Source organism: Contarinia nasturtii, unplaced genomic scaffold (genome assembly GCF_009176525.2).
Source record: "Contarinia nasturtii isolate CC-2019 unplaced genomic scaffold, AAFC_CNas_1.1 Cnas_scaffold_2228, whole genome shotgun sequence".
NCBI lineage: Eukaryota > Metazoa > Arthropoda > Insecta > Diptera > Cecidomyiidae > Contarinia > Contarinia nasturtii.
This window is the reverse complement of record NW_022199551.1, coordinates 182258-198980: the sequence shown is the minus strand read 5'-3', so window position 1 is coordinate 198980 and position 16723 is coordinate 182258. Positions and strand designations below refer to the sequence as shown.

The following is a 16723-nucleotide window of genomic DNA, read 5'->3' as shown; positions in this document are numbered from 1 at the left end:
GGCAAATTTACAATATCAGGTAAATAGAAATTTGTGCTTAACAAAAGTAATTTAAATTCATTTTTTTACTTCGTTCAACCCGAAATGACTGAATATCTATACCAATCGTCTCTCTTAAAAACGCATATAACTATTATAATATGGTTACTAAATGCAAACCAATGGATATGAACAGATTGTTCTATTTGTTATTCTAACTTCAATTAAATGCCATACTCAACATATGGATAGTGGGGGAGAAGAGATAAAAAGAGATTGCATTATCATAAGTTTATGTTATGTATACGTATATGATACAGAAACGGAATATATATATATAAATGTAAATATCAGAGGGGAAAAAATAATGAAAAATTCAATGATGACGATAAGAAAAGATGTCACAAATCGTAGGGCATATTATTATCATCATTTTTACAGTGCGATTCGTGTACATTATTTTCCGACGATAGGAAATGTCGTGCGTAATTATTATTTGTATAGGAATTTGTATTGGCAGCGGCAACTGTGGCGGCAGCTGCCGAAAATCCCGTACTATTGCCAAAACATTTAATTGCTGAACAAAGTAATGTACACCATCGCCACGAATGCGATGATCGTGTACGTTTTGGCATTAAATTTGAACGTTGATTCAATATTATCATGGAGCTCTTATGGTTTCGCTTATTTGAAACGGTATTTTTTATGTGATTATTATTGTTGGTGGTGGCGATGGCGGCAGTGGCATTCAAATTGATATCGATGTCATCGTCATCATCGTCATCGTCATCTTCAATGTAGTAGTTTGCATTTCCATTATCGTAATTCTGATCGATTGACACCGCTGGCGTTATGATCAAATAATTGTATTTTCCATAAATATTCGATACCGTAGTTGATTTTGTTATACGTGATGCACCATTCCCTATCACTTGTGTTGAATTCGTTGTAGACGAATTTGTATTTACAGTCCATCATCTCGTTGAATCTTCATTGCCACTAGAAGTGTCCTCTGGCTTTACAATTTGATATGTGACCAAATACTCGGGATATGCCTGCAGAAAATATGCACAAATCATAACACAAATTTCAATAGAAGAAATGTCAGTTTTCTTACTTGTTCACCGCGATACACAACATATTCAGGAAAATGTAAACCACCAGCTGAAGGTCGACCTGAGAGAATCGTAAAGTGCCATTTACAATAGGTGTCAATAATGAACTATTTATATTTATTTTTAGAATAGCTTACCAATGACACTGTGATGACCTGGTGGTGAATGGGCCATTTTCATTGCACTAAACTGAAGAAATGATTTTCCCAACGCAACGCGACACAACAGCAATTGCCTTTATAAATGCAGTCTCATTATTTCTTCGGTTTTGATTAAGAATCAAAATAATTGTACTTTACCTTGGACAAAAATAGCAAGATTTGTCTTTATGTGCTGGACATCCGATTCCGCCTCCCATTCCGTAGACATATTGATTACTTTTCGAACTATGTTCCGCAAAGTAGATACCAGCTCCAAACATTCCTTTTAAAATAAAAGAAGAAAACGTTTAAAATTGTGACACATGACAGTAGGTCAATATAGAAATTGTATACCTCCAATGTAAGCATGTCGCTCATCAAATCCCTTCTGAACAATAGCATTTATAAATGGACTGCCATGAAATAACATCCGTTCATAGCCTTGTCCGTTATTTTCGTCGGAAATCTCTTGTCTACGATGGACATAACGTTCCCACAGCCTTCGATTTTGAACCTTTTGAATCTACATTTGATCAACATATAGAAGAATTCATATGAACATTTGTCCACCAAATAATGTCTGTGTGCATAAAAATTACCCGGATTATATTGTATCGATTGAAAAATCCACCCGATTGACCATTATCACGATGTTCTCTGATTGTTGCTTGCATTTCTTCTTCAACAGCTAAAAATTCTTTATCGTCTGGAAGTAAATCAACCAAAAGGGTACCTGGATTTGGTGGTTGTCCCAAGCCTGTAGCGACAAAAACGCACAAAAAAATTTGGATAAAAATCCATCATCGATTACACCAAATGAGAATGTATTACCAGTTGTGGCTCGAAGCGCAGCAATGCCCTTTAGAATCTTATGTCGAAAACCATAAGCTGATACTCCGACCTGCTTCAAATCTTCGTGTCCCATTTCAGCAAGAATTTCCATCGTAATTTGCTCTCGATCAAATAGTTCAATCAATTGTTCCAATTGCAGGCTAAAATCATAAAATAATTTTGTAAATGTTTGAATTACACCAGGAAAATGGTTGTTATGTACCTAATTAAAAAGCTAGCAACGCTAGACACTGTTTCTGTTTCATTTGGTTCAGTGCTGATACCGTCCACATGCGATTCAGCACCTTGTGCGGGACTTAAGCATGAGCGACTGGGTGTTTGTGGAACCGGCACCGATAATGTCATCGATGCACCAGTCGGCAATGTAACAATTTCGGTTTCTGTCGTTGGCGACACCAAAATCGATTGTTGATTTTGTTTTGATGTATTTAAACACAATAGTCCACCGTTTGATGTGATACTTTGATTGCTTATTGATATTGTCATTGCATCTTGCAGCAGACATTTTACATCTTCAGCGGTAGCCAATTCGATTGGAGTTTGGTTTTCTTGATTTTTCATAAACGGATCTGCTCCGTGTGCTAACAATAACGAACACAACTGAGTTCGACCTTTTTGAGCAGCTTCATGTAAGGGTGCAAAGCCCCACTTGTCTGTGGCATTAACGACAGTGTTGTGCTTTAATAGTAAGGCGGCAATATCTAAATGTCCATATGAGCTTGCGTTGTGCAGTGGTATCAGCTGTGAGAGGGAGAAGAAAAAACAGATAACGAACATTCAGGCTAAGCATTCAATATTAATAGAATATTTAAAGAAGAGTTAGATTGTCAAAGTATACTTACTCCTCCTTTGTCTTGAGCATTTACGTCGGCTCCACTTTCTAACAAGAATTCGGCCACTTCAAAGTTATTGAATCCAGCTAAATTGAAATTTATACTTTCCGTTAATCATTTTCTTTGATACTCTCTTTAAAATAGTTCAGAATCAACAATTACCAGCCAAATGCAGTAGAGTTGAGTTTCTACCCTGTGAATCACGACAATTAATATTCTCTGGTGTGACCAAACGTTGAACACGAGCCAAATTGCCTTTCTTGGCGGCATCCAATAGAGCGGCTTTTCCACGAAGTAAATCAGCCACATCTTCATCTCCATCACGAATAAGGTCCAATGGAGTTGCTCCATCGCGGTTTTTCTTTGTGGGATCTGCACCGTTTTTAAGCAGCAACTTTACAATTTCATACTTTCCTTTGGCGGCAGCTTCGTGTAGTGGAGTGAATTTCCACAGATCAGCTATATTTACATTTGCCCCATATTTGATTAACAATTCGGTGACTTCATAATGTCCGTAACTAGAAAGAATGTAACGTTTTCATTTTTGTTCGATTTTTAAATCACATTCAAGTGTTCATTACCTGCATGCGTTATGAATAGGAACCAAACCCCCTTTATCTGATGCATGATTCACTTCAGCTCCATGTTCAAGCAAAAATTCGACAATTGCAATGCGATTGTAGCCGCTTGCAAAATGGAGTGGAGTTGAATGTCGACCGTCTAAATCACGACAATTAACTGTGTGCGGATTACTAAGAACAATCCGTTGCACTGTTTCTAAATCACCCGTTTTTGATGCTTCCAATAACTGTTCTTCCAAATCCACATTATCAGGTGGATTTTTCAATATTTTTAAAACACTTTCCGATGCCAGTTGAGCAGCAGTGTATCTAAAAAAAGGACAACAGCAACAACACAAAATTACAAATAATCTCAATAAATAAATTCCTTTTTCAATTTACCCCTGAAGTGAAATGATTTTTGAATCGATATTATACGATAGAAGAAGACAACATGCTTGATCATTATTATCACGTGCACATCGATGCAAGGCAGTTTGACCCAATCCATCTAATGCATTTACATCGGCTCCATTCTTCAGCAGTAAATCCAAAATCTCGAAATACGAATGATCCGCAGCCAAATGCAACGGCGTTAAAAAGTCTTTATTCTTTTCATTCAAAAGAGCACCCTTTCGAATCAGAGTTTCAACGACTTGTTTTCGTTTTGGATACACTGATGCAACGGCACAATGGAGTGGCGTATCGGATGTATACGGATGAACAAAATTAACTGTGTCGGTTGTTAAGATTTTCTTGAGTCTTGGTGCATCCGCTTGCCTACATGCATCTAAAATCGAATGACCTTTGTATTCGTCTACGGGGAAAAATAAAGAAATTTCATTATTCACTCCACCAGTCAGTGTCTGTTGTTTGGCTACAAAAACAAAGAAATGTTTCCAATTTAAACTTACATGCAATTCGGTCACGGAGTTCCATTGTTGGTGCCGCATCAATCGCAGTTTTATTGTGACAATTGAGTAGTGTTGGATCTGCTTTTTCACTTAACAACAAACTACAAACCTCAATGCGACTCTTTGAAGCGGCTTCATGTAGTGGAGTAAATGCCCACAGGTCATTTGCATTTACATTCGCTCCGTGTTTGATTAGCATTTCAGTGACTTCAAAATGACCATAGCTAGAAAAGAAAATGTCTCGTTTTCACATTTGTTTCAGTTTTAAACCACACTAAATCCAAGGCTGTATTACCTGGCCGCATTATGCAATGGCACCAATCCACCTTTGTCTTTGGCATGAACATCAGCTCCATTTTGTAATAAAATTTGAACGATATTTATGCGATTATAGCCGCTGCAAAGATGTAACGGAGTTGAACGACGACCATCACTCGCATGACAATTCACATTCAATGGTGTTAATAGAGCCAACAATCGATCTTCAGCTCCAGAACGTGCGGCCTCCAATAGTTCGTCCTTTCGATATTCACCCGTTAAAACTGGCCTTGTGTTATCGTCTGCTAAATCGATTGGTGTTTTTTGTTCCGAATTTCGAATATTTGGATTGGCACCATGTTGTAATAACGCTGTTATTATTTCAAAACAAGAAAATTCGAAACAAAATGTGGAAAGAAACAATACGAAATGAAACAAATGGTGAAAAATTCAAAAATCAAATGAGGCAATAATATGTTTTGCAAAAAATATTACATACCAATACAAACATCGATTTTCCCCTTTTGTGCCGCTTCATGTAGTGGACTAAAATTCCAATTGTCTGTTGTATTTGGCGATGCGCCAGCTTCGAGCAGCAATCGAACTACATCAGCATGGCCAAACGAGCATGCATTGTGTAGTGGATGTAAGCCACCTTCGTCGCAAGCTTGTATTGAAGCACCATTTGCCAGCAGCAATTCAACGACTTCGCGTCGTCCGTACCCTATTAGCAAATTCGCAAAATTACGTAAATACACGAGGGAATAGCAAAAAAAGGAAAACCACCACGAGAGATCAATTTCAATGTCTTGCAAATGAGGTTTTCACTCATAGCTCAAAGCGAGCAATTAATACAACTTTTTTTGTAGCCCATGCAATGCAGTTGTTCTGTTTCAATATATATATGTGTGTGTAATGTTTATTCTTTGGCTTGATTTTTTTAGGTCATTTTTCATTTTTGAGTTAATGTCGATGTCAGCGCAATATATTTCCAAAATTAACCAATTTACACCATTGATAAATACCTTTGCCGTGTTGATTCAGACAATTTATACTAATTGCATCAATTAAATCGTAAACAAATCGAGTGTTTTGAAAACAGCAATCGAAGGCAATTGTGTGCGATATAGATGTTTATTCGCGCAATCGTTTACATAAGTTAACATTGCACATCATATGTATAGTAAACGTATATGTACCATAAATAACATTAACGATGTGGAAAACGCCAATGAACTATTCAGCAAAAATGCCAGTCTTTTTTTCTCTCTCTTTCAGTCTCTCTATTTTTTTTTTGTCTCACTCCGTTGCTCTTTCTCTAGTTGCATTTGGAGTGACTTAGTTTAAATAATGCAAACCTGTGTGGTTATGAATTATTCACCTGCAGTCATACGCGACGAACATTATGGGCAAACCACCTCAACTTGGATGTTGTTTACATGGATTTTGTTGACTTGTTTACACTTACACCGATATAAGTTATGTGTGTGTTGTTGTCACAATGGTTGAATCAAGCTATGAAGCAGTTTCACGTCATTCCGAAGGTCAATAAAAGAGCCAACAATTTATGTTTCTCTTTCTATCTTTATCTGTGTTGACTTTTTTATTATTATCTCAATTCTTTCACAAGAATGCATTCAGTGCGCAGTAAAATTTTGTTCAGCAAACAAAAGAAAATCATCGGGAAAAATATTGCCATTTCAAAAGTCGACACGGTTTGTCAAATTGAATGAGGGTCAAATTCGTGCCGCTTTTTCACACAATTGTCGAAAACTCACAGTAGCAACGCCATAAAAAAAGAGAAGCGAAAAAAAAACACAACAACACAACTAAACGCGTCCATAGAGCAGTAGCAGCAAAGGCACATAAATCACCGAAGTGAATAATGAATTTAACCACTTTCATATGCTCAAGCGCTAAGCTTCATTGCAGTTACCTGCTCAGAGATCAACGTTTATTCAAAGCAGCACACACTTCATTGTTTTCAGATTTTATTTTTCTTTCTTTATTTTTACATATTCGTTACGTACAATCGTAGTTATTTGTCTTGTTGTATGAACAGCGACAAAAAAAAATTGTAACGTTTTGCAGGTAATTTTAATGTTTGGTTCACCGCGGTGCAGGCAGTTAAATTTGCAATCAAATTCATTGGCCATGACAGAGTAATATGTGAAGTAGAAGGAGAGAGAATAATTAGAATGCGAAACATACACACACACGTGTTTAATATCAATTTAAATATGTCAACTCAAAAACCAATAGAGAACGAGAGAGAGAGAGAGAGAGAGGAAGAAAAAAAAGAAAAGTGTACACTGCGACATGAGTTTGACCCAATAATCTACATTGGTGACGCGTTATTGCGAATATTATTTTGATATACTTTGGCATAAGAGATGCCAATTTTTATAATTCACCAAAATTCGCTGACTGTTTGAAATTCATCTCACATTCTATCCTCATTCGCATAAATTTTAATTCGAATCATTTTTGAGTTGCCAATATGGTGACAACTATCTTTGGCCTTTTGTATTCAATCCATCATCAGTATCATCATCATTAACTCGAAAGTGAAGAGGAAACGCTTTTACCATTATAATGCAAACGGATTCGCTATAATTTTCCATTGAAATGCAACATTGGCTGAGTGAGATGAAGAGAGAGAAAGCGAGAGAGCATTAATTATGTGCTTTTTATCCTACGTCTAATGAACACTCTATCTTAATATCTTCTGCTGTTGCTTGTATATAGCAAAAAAAAAAAATATGGATGGACAATTGTTTAAGCAAAGCAATATTATTGGTGTTTTCCAAGTTATGTTTATGAATGCAAAGTTTTTTTTTATTATTTGCATATGGCTTACAATAATAGACAATAATAATACATCCACTTCACTTAGTCCATCCGTGTCTGCATATTACTCTGTATCGTATGCAGTGCAAATAAAACAAGTTCTTCGCTTTTCTTTTCGTATCCCTCGTACATTTATTTGGTCAATTTGTGGTTTAATGGGAAATGCTCGTCGGTTAAATTTATTTATTTAATCGATATTACAACGACGGTATCAACAACAATAACAATAGCGGAACAAAATAGCGTATATACAAACCAGCAGCAAAATGTAGAGGAGTTGATTTACGTCCGGCTGTATCTCTTGCGTTCACCGTTTGCGAATTTATCAATTTTTTTACTTTGATAATATCACCCGTTTTGCATGCATCGAACAATTCACGCAGTGGATCGTTCGCCATGACTACATCCAAATTCACCGACAACGTTCGACTGCGGCTAGACATTTTCGTTGTTGTTCTTTGTAGTCGTGTTTGAAATGACTGGTTTGGGTTTTGTTTTATTCAATCAAAATCAATGAATTCTTCGAATTCGGTTTTGACGTGCAACGACAACAACAAAAACCAACAAGCCCCTTTTTCGAATTAACCTATCTTGTCACAGCACTTTGATTTGAATAATAATTTTGTATAAAGGCAATCATTTTTTCGTTAGAATACACATTGTTTTAATTAGCGACTATGAACAGTGTTTTCTTTAGAATTTTTTATTGTTTATACACTTTTCATGAGACATTTATTGACGCCTTATTATTTGGCTTCCTTTTTTGACATAACTCTTTTTTTTCTCTCTTTGCGTGTGTATTTCACTTTGTTTGCTTTTGGAGCACTTTGATTAAATTGTCACTTCAGCATTACAGCATTTCTTTTTTTATTCATTTTGACAACAACCACATTTTACATAATATTCCACAATTATATTAATTTCACATCATTTTCATTTCTCTTTCCAGCCATTGCCTTTTTTATATTATTATCTTTTTGCACCGAATGAATAATACGCCGTTCAACATTTGACACAACATCGATTAGATAATTTTGCATATCCTCACACTTATGCCATTTTTTTGGTGACTCAACGCACAGAATTCACGCAAATTTCTGACAATTTCATGAATTCTGCACTTTATTAGCTACACCGTATGAATATTTTCTTTGTAATTTTGCTCAACCAAACAGCTGCTACTAATTTTATGCAGTCCTCCCATCAATGTCTCTGCGACCCAACAGCGAACAATAAATAAACGATGTGTTGATATTTATATTTTTTGGTCTCTGTATTCATGTCTCAAACACACATTGCATGTGTGTGTATATATACCAATTTGAAAACACGTATCATTCGGTTAGTATGTGTTCGGTTCGCCCGATGTCAGCAATCGACTGCTGCTGCCACTGCTTCAAATTCATCGGCGAATTCAAATCAACGATTTATGGCGAATTCAATTTTCGAATCAGAATCTTTTTAGTTATAAGAAGAAAAAAACATTTTTTTAATAAATATTTTCAATATTTTTTTCAAATTGAAGAGGTTATTGACGAAAATTATGAATACACATAGAATTCAAGCAATAGACTAAAATAAAGTGTGCCGGGACTTAGTATGTAAACAAAGAGTTTTGAGCTTTGACGATTGTCAAACATTTTTATATCTTTTTATGAAAAAAATTACTAAAACATATTTTTTGACTTAATTTTTTTCTCACTTTTATTTTCCTAAAGAAAATGATATTCTAGCAGAAAAAATTGATCAAAAAAGGGAAAGCAATTATAAGTATTGAATTCGCCATATCGTCGTATAGAGTCATAGTACCACCATTCGTGTACGTATGTACTGTATTATATTCGGTTTGTTCGGTATTTCATTAACGGTTAATGTGTCGTTTCAAAACTCGACGGCCAAAGTATCATTTGATTGGAATCAGTAGTAAACGGAACACATTTGAGTTTTGTTCAGAAACAATCAAAGGTATGTATGGGAAATGTATTTAACAAACTGATAGAAATAACAAAGTGGGTAGTGAAACTGTACAAAATGAACAATATTTTCGACATTTTTGGGATGTAAAGAATTTTTTATTGTTAGTGAAATATGCTCATGTATGGATTTATTATCTTGCTTTACTTCTTTGTTCTTTTTCTGTACGATTTTATATTTTAATTATGGCTAAAAACGTATGTATTTATTAATGTGTGTGCTTCTTTAAAAAAATTCAATACACACATTTAATGAAATCAAAGCAACAGGAGGCTATTCGGTGTGGTCGATTTGCTTTCTTCATTCACTTGATATTAATACTTTCTTTTGGCATGAATCAATTTCTTTCTGTTAACATTAAATTACCAGGGACTATTCTATGCTGATTTTATCAGGCTAATTGAGATTAGCGGACATTTTTATCAATTGGAGTGAAAATCAATAGAAGTGATTGTTAAAGTTATAATCACCGATGAATTCAGTGTAGAGTAGCCCCCGCTTTTCACAGAGAATGTTATTTATCTCGTTACTTTGCTACAGTTTCATGAAACAAAAAAAAGAGAATAATTGAGTGTCATCAGTCTTTTGAATGTAAAAGTCACAATTTTGTGTGCTCTTTCGCATAATCAGTTGCGAATTATCGAACTATTGACATCAGCGTCAACTGATAATGAGTTCATCTCTGCTTATAATTATTAGTTACTCATATTCACTCTTTTTTCATTTCAAACTCATATAATAAGTGATTTAAAATATCAGCAATATTGAATGGATGTATTTTGAGATGAATTAAAAAAAAAACATACATAATAACATTTATCACAATCACACTATGAAACACTTTTTTGCCAGTTCAATCCGGAATTGAATATACAACTAAAATATCAAAAATGAAATTTGGTGTGAGGAATCGAAATCTTCCTACTCTTTTCGTATTTTCTAACACAAAATTATCGAAAATTACTATCAAATTTGTACAATTTTACTGCTCCTTTTGTCCCGAAACGAAATCATCCAAATGATATATTCAACCGAACTATTTATTTTATTAAATAAAAGACTTGTAGCACAATTTTATTTGTTGGCTGCCAGAAAACCAGCTGCGCGACCCTTGTTGATCTGTCAATGTAAATACAACACCGTCGATTTTACAGAATTCATTATCAATTTTTCAAAAGAGTCAAATTATGGCCAACACCACACTGACACACCTCAAAGCCATGAAGCAGCGCGGCGAAAAAATTGCCATGTTGACCTGTTATGACGCGACTTTTGCTCATACAGCATCCCATGCAGGCGTTGATATATTGCTCATTGGTGACAGCCTGGGAATGACCATTCAGGGACTCGAAAACACAATTCCCGTCCGCCTTGATGACATGATTTACCACACTGCGTGCGTTAATCGTGGCAACAGCGGCAGATTTATCATCGGCGATCTGTCCTTCATGACCTATGCATCGTTAGAACAGGCACTGGAAAGCAGTGCACGTCTGATGCAGGCCGGTGCGCATATGGTGAAGATGGAAGGTGGTGAGTGGCTGTGCGAGGCGATAATGCATCTCACAAGAAATGGCATCCCTGTGTGTGCTCATATCGGCCTTACACCGCAGTCAGTTAACGTTTTTGGTGGATTTAAGATTCAGGGACGAGGCGAGAAGCAAGCTGCTGAGCTAATTGAAACAGCGCGCAAGCTGGAGATAGCTGGAGCGGCGATATTAGTGGTGGAGTGCGTTCCGGCTTCACTTGGTAAGGCCATTACTGAAGCTGTTAGCGTGCCGGTCATTGGTATTGGTGCCGGTGCTGATACGGATGGACAGGTGTTGGTTCTTCACGATATGTTAGGTCTTAGTATCACTGGCCGCACACCAAAATTTGTCAAAAATTTCATGGAAGGTGCGTCCAGCATTCAAGACGGCATTGTACGCTACGTTTCCGCCGTAAAAGACGGTTCATTTCCCTCTTCCAAATACAGTTATGAATAGAAGTTAGACCATTGTCGACCTGAATGAGGTAAGTAGGGAATTTTTAATTCTCAGATGATTTATACTTGTATGAACTTGTATTTTTCCAGAATGTTCACTCTTTACTAAAGGCATCATATTTTATTTGTTTCTTTTTACAGAATAATAAGGAAGATCAATACCCAGTTGGACCTTAGCTTTGTTTTTCTTTCATTGTTTGCGGACCAGCTTTATTTCAAATAATCCATTCACATCATAACTGGTTCAGTTCCTATAATATATTAAGAATATGTATGTAAATGTAGTTGTTCACGTAGTACGAATATTAGAAATAAAAGCCTGCTTTGTTGATTATCAATCATCTTTATACATCTTAATATGAAAAAAGTGGCCTAAACATGGTTTTAATTTCTTTTTTCAGAACTTCTCCATATTATTCCAAAAGAAAGTAATACTTTGGCAAAAAAAAAACTATAAAAAAGAGAAAACAATTTGAATCAAATTGAATTGCAGTAGTAGTTTTTTCGCCATTGTAATTCTGGAACATACTAGACTGTGTGGCAGAAGTATTGAATTCGCCGTATCGTCGTATAGAGTCGTGGCACCACCAATCGTCTACGTGTGCACTGTATTCTATGCGGTTGGTTCGGTGTTTCATTAAAATAATATTGTCTCGACGGCCAAAGTGTCATTTGATCGGCATCAGTCGTAAACGGAACGCGTTGTGTTTTGTTCAGAAACAGTCTAAGGTATGTATATTTTAAGTTCAAATAGTGATATATTCAACTGAACTATTTATTTATTTTATCACATTTTATAGATTAGTGTAATATGCAATGAAAAAACTAAATGTTAAATAATAATATTGAGTTAAAGTAAATCTAGTAGTTGTTAATACAGATAGTGTAGAAAGTGTGTCGCACGCACTTAGTTGCTCATTATTGATGTTTTTGTTGGTATTTTTTTTTTTATTTCAAATCATAGCATTCACGGCACTTGAGTTTTGGAGTGAATCTCGGAATCACATATTTTTTGGCATTTATTGAAACTGCAATAGAAGACAAAAACTAAGAAAATGGCACCAAAACAACGTATGCGAGTAGCCAATGAAAAGGCCAGCAAAAACATCACCTTAAGAGGAAATGTACCAAAATCAACGGTAAGCATTAGTCAAATGATCTCCTCTTTGTTCCATATCTCGAGCGATAGAAGTTTAAAGTTTAAAATGATAATGTTGAATTGGTGATTCAGTTGCAATGATACTACCTTTCTTTCTGCATAATATGCATTTTTTGGAAGTAGGCGAATGCTTGCGTGTCAACTTTCGTTTGTGGTGATTAGTGGAGTAATCAGTGAACGTGTGTATTGTATGTATGTACTGATGCGTAAGAGTGAGTGTTTATATCATGGCATGTGTGTAAGCATGCTTCGTTGTAGGTGAATGTTATAATGTTGAAAGTGTACCATATCGAAATTTGTTCCGATTTTATCTCTTTAGACAATGAACAGATTAAATTGTATATATTTCATATTGGGTGCTCACCTACAAAAGCGTTGAAATTTAGTTTGATTCGTTTTCCTAAAAAATGCAATTGGCTGAACGCAATAAACGAATTGATGGCTTATGCACAAGATGCTATCAGTTTACTAATTGCGTCGTTAAAAATGGATCCAATTACCGTATTGTTTTCATTTAAATCGCAAACTTAACACGTACGCACTTGTAAATTTCGGTTGTTTTCGTCAGACAAGTGTTTCTGCTTACTTTTCAAATGTTTTATTTGCATTCCTTTCAATTTGAAGGGCAAATTATTGATGACTTCGTTTTACATATGGAACAATAACACAGAATCGAAATTAAAAACCAAATTTTTAATTCCCAGATAATTCATATGAACTTGAATTTTTTTTAAATGTTCACTCTTTACTAATTGCATGATATTTTGTTTTGTTTTGTTTTTACAGAAAAATAAGGAAGATCAATATCCAGTTGGACCTTGGCTATTGGCATTGTTTTTATTCGTTGTTTGCGGATCAGCTATATTCCAAATCATCCAATCCATTCGCATCGCGTAATTGCAATCTAACCGAATCCCTATTCTATATAATATAATCACTGTAAAGATATTAATAAATGTAAAAAAAATACACACATACATGTGAGACGAAAAAAAAAATGTTGCATCCAGATTTACAATTTTATATAAATGAATAATTATATTATATCAAAGAGGGCGAAATGCAAGCACACAACACATAAACACATTTGTAATGCCTTTTTTGAGGGATTCATTGTATGTATTATCATTGTATAATTCCTTGTCATTACAAATTTACATTTTTTTATGCCAACAATAGACGGAAAATATATGCACAAAGGCACAAAGTTCACAGAACTTTGTTTATGTAAAAACAAATCATTAGATACATTTATCAAAAAGCATTTACAAAAACAAAATTATATTCTATTTTTTCTCATTTCAACTCGGTTAGTTAAATTGTGTGTTTGCTATTTAAAAACAATGTGCATTGCAATTATGCAGGATAATATACATTCGACTATACTTTAATCCTGGATAAAGATATTCCAAGTAAAAATTGATTAAATTAAATGAAGAAAAATAAACGGAAAAAAATATGTGTTTCATTTAAAAAACGATGGACGGTAAAAATATGTCGAAAATTCCGAAGATTTAAAAAAATACCAGTTTATTGGCCTTGTAAATGTATTCAACCGAAAGCATCCGAAGAATAAAAAAATTACCAATTTTATTTCATTTTGTGATCGAGCCTGTGTTTCATGGTCTGTATTTGAAAAAAATAACAAGTCTCAAGCAATTTACGTGTTTCTCAGTTGAAATGATTTTATTTATATTATCAAAAAGGACGACGTTTTACATCTTGTTTTTCTTATCAAAATTTAATTCAATTAATTTAATTTTTTTATTATCGTTTCTCTAATATAAAAGTTGAGATTTAAATTTTAAAACATGCTTGAGACATAAATAAAAATACTTGTGTTTTAACGGTTTTTCGGTGGTACATCATCATCATCATCGTACTCCTCCAATTCCTCAACAGGTTCGGCCTTTTTGGTAGTTTTTGTCTTCTTTGGAGCCACTTTATCGTCTGCTGTTGCCTTTTTTGACTTTGATGCATTCTGAGCTTTCTTTTTGGCTGCCATCTTAATACTTTTTCTTTTTTGAGATGACATGTTTGTCTTTTTCAACGATCCAAGTTTAAATAATACGGCTACATTTGGTTTGCCTTTTATTTTATTGGCTGGAACAATTTGTCCATCTGCGAACATTTCTTTCAATTGATTTCTTATTTTTGATTCATGTCGTTCCACATCAAACAAGTTTTCTTTCTCCAAAAAGGCTCGCAAATGTTTATAAGACGACTTTCCAGCTGTATTTCCTAATAATTCAACGGCACCAGTAATGAACTGAGGAATGGTAGATGATTTTTTCATATTCAAATGTATGGACTGATTCTGCACGTCATCCGAATCTATAGTGACAATTAAATTCAAAACCATTTATAATTTGCCAATTTTAACGAGATACTCATACGATAGTGATGCATATTTTATTCGGAAACTCACCTGAAATTGTTTCTGTCGGTTTCGTCGCTGGCTCAGTCACTTCTTTGGCCGTTTTCTTTGCCACTGTTGCTGTTTTCTTAGCTGCAGGCTTGACCGTGCTACCGCTCTTTGTTGTTCGTTTCACCGTCTCCGTATCATCGATCTCAGCTGCCATTTTTTTGCGAGTTATGCGAGTATTGTCAATCTTCTTTGGTGGTTCATCTTGTTCCGATTCACTTTGAGACTTGACGTTGGCTTCTTGCTTCGCCTTGGCGCCTCTTACGGCCTTTGTCTTCTTTACTTCATCCACATCTTCATCTATTAAATATAACATATCACAAAAAAAAGTCCTGAAACATTGAGAAAGTACGATTTTTTATGTTTATCATCAATTACCTTGATTGGCTCTCTTTCTATTGGCGCGAGCTGGCATTTTTTGAACTGGTTTTTCATCTTTTTCATCATCTGACTGATTTGTTTCCGCTATTTTGACAGCTTTTTTGGTCCTTGATGCTGGTTTTGCCGCTGTTTTTGTAGCTTTGGCTTTCGCATTTGGCTTGCCGGATTTTACAGCTACCTTAGGCACCACATGTTTTTCATCATCACTTTCTTCATCGGTCGATTCATCATCATGGCGTTCATCTGGAGTGTCAAATATTGATGCTTTACATTGCAAGACAAATACAAAATTTATCGCACATTTTCGACTAAAATCACAATTTGATGTACATACCTTTGGCATTCTGATGCTTTGAATCATACTGCTCGTCATCGTCATCGTCATCTTCGGACAATAAAGACGGCATATTTGGATTTTCTGACACCATTTTGTTTGGACCTTTTTTCATTGGTTCATCAGATTCTGATTGCGTTTCATCATCCTCTTGTGACGTCTCATCTATATGTGTTGCATTTAATTGGTTCTGTTCTTCCGATTCACTCTCTTCAGTCTTTTCGTCTGTTTCATTTTCAGAGAAATTCAAATGTTTTCCAGACTTTTTTCCATGGTTCACACTAGGTTCCTCGTCGGAATATTCACCGTTAGATCGAATGGATTCCTCGTGATCTTCTTCAATGACACTTTCATCTGGGTCTGGTGAAGGTTCTTTTTTTCTGGTTTCTTTTTTCATTGCTGCTTTTTTTGCAGGCATTTTCTTTCCACGGTTCGCATTAGATTCCTCTTCGGTATATTCACCGTTAGATTGAATAGATACCTCGTGTTCTTCTTCATCGATTGCAACATTTTCATCTCGCTCTGGTGAAGTTTCTTTTTTGGTCGCACCTCTTTTGGTTGCTGCTTTTTTAGGAGCCGCTTTCTTTCCCTTACGTGGTGGCATTATATCATAAAATTGTTGACAAAATTTTAAAAATCGACGTAGACAAACAAATATTGAACTTAGATAAAATAATATAAAAACGCGTGCAGACACTCACAGAGCTAAAATCAAAATGGGCGAATCGTTGCAATTCTGTGGTGATGAGAGTGCGATTTTTTTTTGCGCAAAAAGTCAGTCCAGTTAACTGCTGTTGAAGAAGCACATTATACATTCGTATTTGAATCGAAGTGCTGGAAACGTATTATACGTATTTACGTAATTATAGTAGATTCGCTGTAGCACCGCTGGCAACACACTGTTCGCCGATGCCGCTTGCACAAGACGCATGCGTACACAAACACTTTTAATAAATAAACACATT

At 35.2% G+C, this 16723-nt stretch overlaps 4 protein-coding genes across 7 annotated transcripts; 2 read left to right on the top strand and 2 right to left on the bottom strand.

Moving 5' to 3' along the window:
* Nucleotides 1-362: 362 nt before the first annotated feature.
* On the bottom strand, nt 363-8773 carry LOC116347994 (poly [ADP-ribose] polymerase tankyrase). Its single transcript, XM_031778834.1, has 16 exons — nt 7758-8773; nt 5151-5375; nt 4689-5022; nt 4394-4617; nt 3882-4296; nt 3501-3809; nt 3082-3437; nt 2929-3005; nt 2289-2827; nt 2066-2226; nt 1834-1991; nt 1589-1757; nt 1394-1517; nt 1232-1329; nt 1097-1155; nt 363-1034 (listed from the first exon to the last, which is right to left on the bottom strand). The coding sequence occupies exons 1-16, from the start codon at nt 7942-7944 to the stop codon at nt 954-956; spliced, it is 3516 nt and encodes a 1171-aa protein (XP_031634694.1). The 5' UTR covers nt 7945-8773; the 3' UTR covers nt 363-953.
* Nucleotides 8774-9341: 568 nt separating this feature from the next.
* LOC116347995 (3-methyl-2-oxobutanoate hydroxymethyltransferase-like) lies at nt 9342-11797 on the top strand. 3 transcript variants are annotated; one of them, XM_031778835.1, is made up of 3 exons: nt 9342-9466; nt 10535-11488; nt 11601-11797. In XM_031778835.1, exon 2 carries the CDS (start codon nt 10663-10665, stop codon nt 11458-11460), a length of 798 nt encoding a protein of 265 aa, XP_031634695.1. In that variant the 5' UTR covers nt 9342-9466; nt 10535-10662; the 3' UTR covers nt 11461-11488; nt 11601-11797. The 3 variants fall into 3 exon arrangements, with proteins under 3 accessions (XP_031634695.1, XP_031634697.1, XP_031634696.1); XM_031778837.1 differs by having other exon boundaries at nt 9350-9466; nt 10654-11488; XM_031778836.1 differs by having other exon boundaries at nt 9356-9466; nt 10630-11488.
* Nucleotides 11798-12051: 254 nt separating this feature from the next.
* On the top strand, nt 12052-14075 carry LOC116347993 (stress-associated endoplasmic reticulum protein 2). Its single transcript, XM_031778833.1, has 3 exons — nt 12052-12188; nt 12424-12598; nt 13405-14075. Exons 2-3 carry the CDS (start codon nt 12515-12517, stop codon nt 13513-13515), a joined length of 195 nt encoding a protein of 64 aa, XP_031634693.1. The 5' UTR covers nt 12052-12188; nt 12424-12514; the 3' UTR covers nt 13516-14075.
* A 202-nt stretch (nt 14076-14277) lies between these two features.
* On the bottom strand, nt 14278-16531 carry LOC116348003 (nucleolar protein dao-5-like). 2 transcript variants are annotated; one of them, XM_031778846.1, is made up of 4 exons: nt 15759-16531; nt 15422-15688; nt 15047-15343; nt 14278-14952 (listed from the first exon to the last, which is right to left on the bottom strand). In XM_031778846.1, exons 1-4 carry the CDS (start codon nt 16360-16362, stop codon nt 14462-14464), a joined length of 1659 nt encoding a protein of 552 aa, XP_031634706.1. In that variant the 5' UTR covers nt 16363-16531; the 3' UTR covers nt 14278-14461. The 2 variants fall into 2 exon arrangements, with proteins under 2 accessions (XP_031634706.1, XP_031634707.1); XM_031778847.1 differs by having other exon boundaries at nt 15422-15667.
* Nucleotides 16532-16723: the final 192 nt, after the last annotated feature.